At 36.0% G+C, this 2,548-nt stretch overlaps 1 protein-coding gene across 1 annotated transcript; it reads left to right on the top strand.

The window, feature by feature from the left end:
- Window positions 1–6: 6 nt before the first annotated feature.
- On the top strand, window positions 7–756 carry LOC112141581 (E3 ubiquitin-protein ligase DTX3L; the record flags this gene model as incomplete). Its single annotated transcript, XM_024264730.2, is given in 2 exon segments — window positions 7–576; window positions 656–756. Coding segments are annotated over 2 exon segments (276 nt in total), but the record flags the coding sequence as incomplete, so codon positions are not given.
- Window positions 757–2,548: the final 1,792 nt, after the last annotated feature.

Raw genomic sequence — 2,548 nt, 5'->3', positions numbered from 1 at the left:
AATGTGTGGAGTAAATTAACTTTTTTTTTTTTCAAATAAATAATAAATGATAGATTTATCCAGGGACTAAAGTAACTCTTTAAAAATAATTTACCAGCCCAGATTACCCACCTCTCCTCAGGAAAAGAAAATCGTGGACACGCCCCTGCTGCCACCTTTTAATGGAAAGTCCCGTAAAAACAGAAAGTGAAAGAAAACTCGCGCAGAGGGAGTGTATTATTTTATTATCGTCATAGACCTATTTGCTTCTAACCCTCCTGACTGTTCAGACGGATTTGTTTGTGAACTCTGCGGGTCCGAAGGCCTCTGCGGGACAGGCGGATAGATAGTCTTCGTTTCCCATGAATCAAAAGTGAAAGCAAACTCCCGGCTCACCTCTTAAGTCTGCCCGGGCCTGGGCGATGGCAGGCGCCTATTCCCACCGAGTGGTGGTCGAACTGGAAAAGAGCGACATCCCCAAAGTGAAGAACAAGCTGGTGAAGTACTTCCAGAGCCGGAGGTCGGGCGGTGGAGACTGCCAGGTGGACTATGAGGAGGGCAGCAGCACGGCGGTGCTGCGCTTCAGCAGGGAAGAAGGTGAGACTCTACTCACAGACAGACAGGTGTTTTTGTTTGAAATCAAAGCCTGAGCCCCCCACCGGGTCATTCTCCACAGAGAAGAAGAAAGTTCTGGATAAAGAATGCCACGAGATCAATTTGGAGAAAGGAGTTCTGAAGATGAAAGCCCGTCTGCCCTCAGATGAGCAAACAGGACAGGTCTGAACTTTACTTTATGTCATCCTAACATTCATCATTTCGAAATAAAAGTTATTTAAAAATATATACGTAAAAATATAATCATCAAGGACTGTGATTATTTAGATAAACAACAAAAGCTACATGTGTTTGTCAGGCCTTGCTGATTCAGGAAGTCCTCCGGCGTTGTTGTGTACACTCCCTAAAAAGCACAAAGTAGCAAACATGTTTTCCCGGGAAATATTTGCTCATTTTTATAATTTCATTTATTTTTTCATCCAGCTATTAAACACTGGAATGAAAATACTTTAATTCAAGAAAGGACAATACACTTACAAGCAATTCATATTAAACTAAAAAAGTTATTTTTAACTTCAAGTACATCAAAAAACTTTTTATTTTGAAGACAGGTTTTCATTATTTTTTATTTTAAATTGTAAATTATATACTTTTACTTTTAACATCCTATATGTCAGTTACTGCCACCTTGTGGAGTGATAGAACTATCTGGAATAAGGTAAACATGCATATTAAGTATGACAGAGTATTTGGTCCACCATGAAAATAAATGAAACACATTTAAAACAATAAAATGATGAGGAAAAAGCCAGGCTTTTTCAAATATGTACAGCCAGGAAATTATTTTCAATGTTCGTATACTTTTAAAGAAACACTGTTGACTCACTGTTATACTTTTTATTTCTATTTTTGTGAAACCAACACTAAAATAACTGTTTTCAATCAACACATTCCATTATTTCTGTTGTGAGCTTAAAAATCTATGTGAAATTGATTTTGTCTTGTGTTTTCCACAGTCTATGATTGAAATAAACCCAATCAATCAATCAATCAATCAATCAATCAATCAATCAATCAATCAATCAATCAATCAATCAATCAATCAATCAATCAATCAATCAACTCTACACGTCCCATTAAATTTTGCATCTATTTTGGTTGTATATAATTTTATTAGAGAACAGACTTCAGCCTCATACATTTATGACTTGAATCAAGTAAATTCTTAACCCGGAAATTATAACTTTATTATTGTAAAATATTAACTTTTTTACTCATAATTCTCAAAGTTTAGTCTCATAAAGTTTTGCCCTTTTCCTCATAATTTTATGACTCTGCTTTCATAAAACTGTCCATAACTTTACAACTATGTTCTTATAAATGTGTTCATTTGTATTTATAAGGGGCGACATTATGACTTGTTTTTTTTTTTTCAAAATTACTTCTTCTTAAAAATATATGTTACAGAGGCAAAAAAAAAAAAACAAAAAAAAATAAATAAATAAAAAACCATAAATAGCTCAATGATGACTCTTTAACTCCTTGACGGGGACTGATACAATTAAAATGGTAAACAGTAAATGCCGTATACTTGTATAGCGCTTTCTACCTACATTGGTGGTGGCTCCACTGCCGAACACTGGCGCCAACCTTCCACCAGAGGCAATTTGGGGTTCAGCGTCTTGCCCAAGGACACTTCGACACATGGGCGGGAGTCGAACCCGCTCGCTTCCAATCAGGAGTCGACCACCCGCAATTTTTTCCTCCAATGGTTTTTTTATTTGTACTTTCATTTTCAGATTTAGTTTTATTTCCTTCAACACTTGTTGCCAATTTTCTTTAATCTTACCGTGGTACTGTTGATCATGTGCAATAAGGTGCTTTGATTCATCTCAGCACGACAGGTGCTACACAAATAAAGGTTTGGCTTTGTTAGCTGATAAAAGAAAATATATATAGTCTACTGATGAAAGATTGAGAATATTAAGGTTTTATTATGGAGGCGTATTGGATT

Source organism: Oryzias melastigma, unplaced genomic scaffold (assembly GCF_002922805.2).
Source record: "Oryzias melastigma strain HK-1 unplaced genomic scaffold, ASM292280v2 sc02015, whole genome shotgun sequence".
Lineage (NCBI taxonomy): Eukaryota > Metazoa > Chordata > Actinopteri > Beloniformes > Adrianichthyidae > Oryzias > Oryzias melastigma.
Note: the sequence above shows the minus strand (reverse complement) of the source record. Positions and strands in the feature narration are given on the sequence as shown.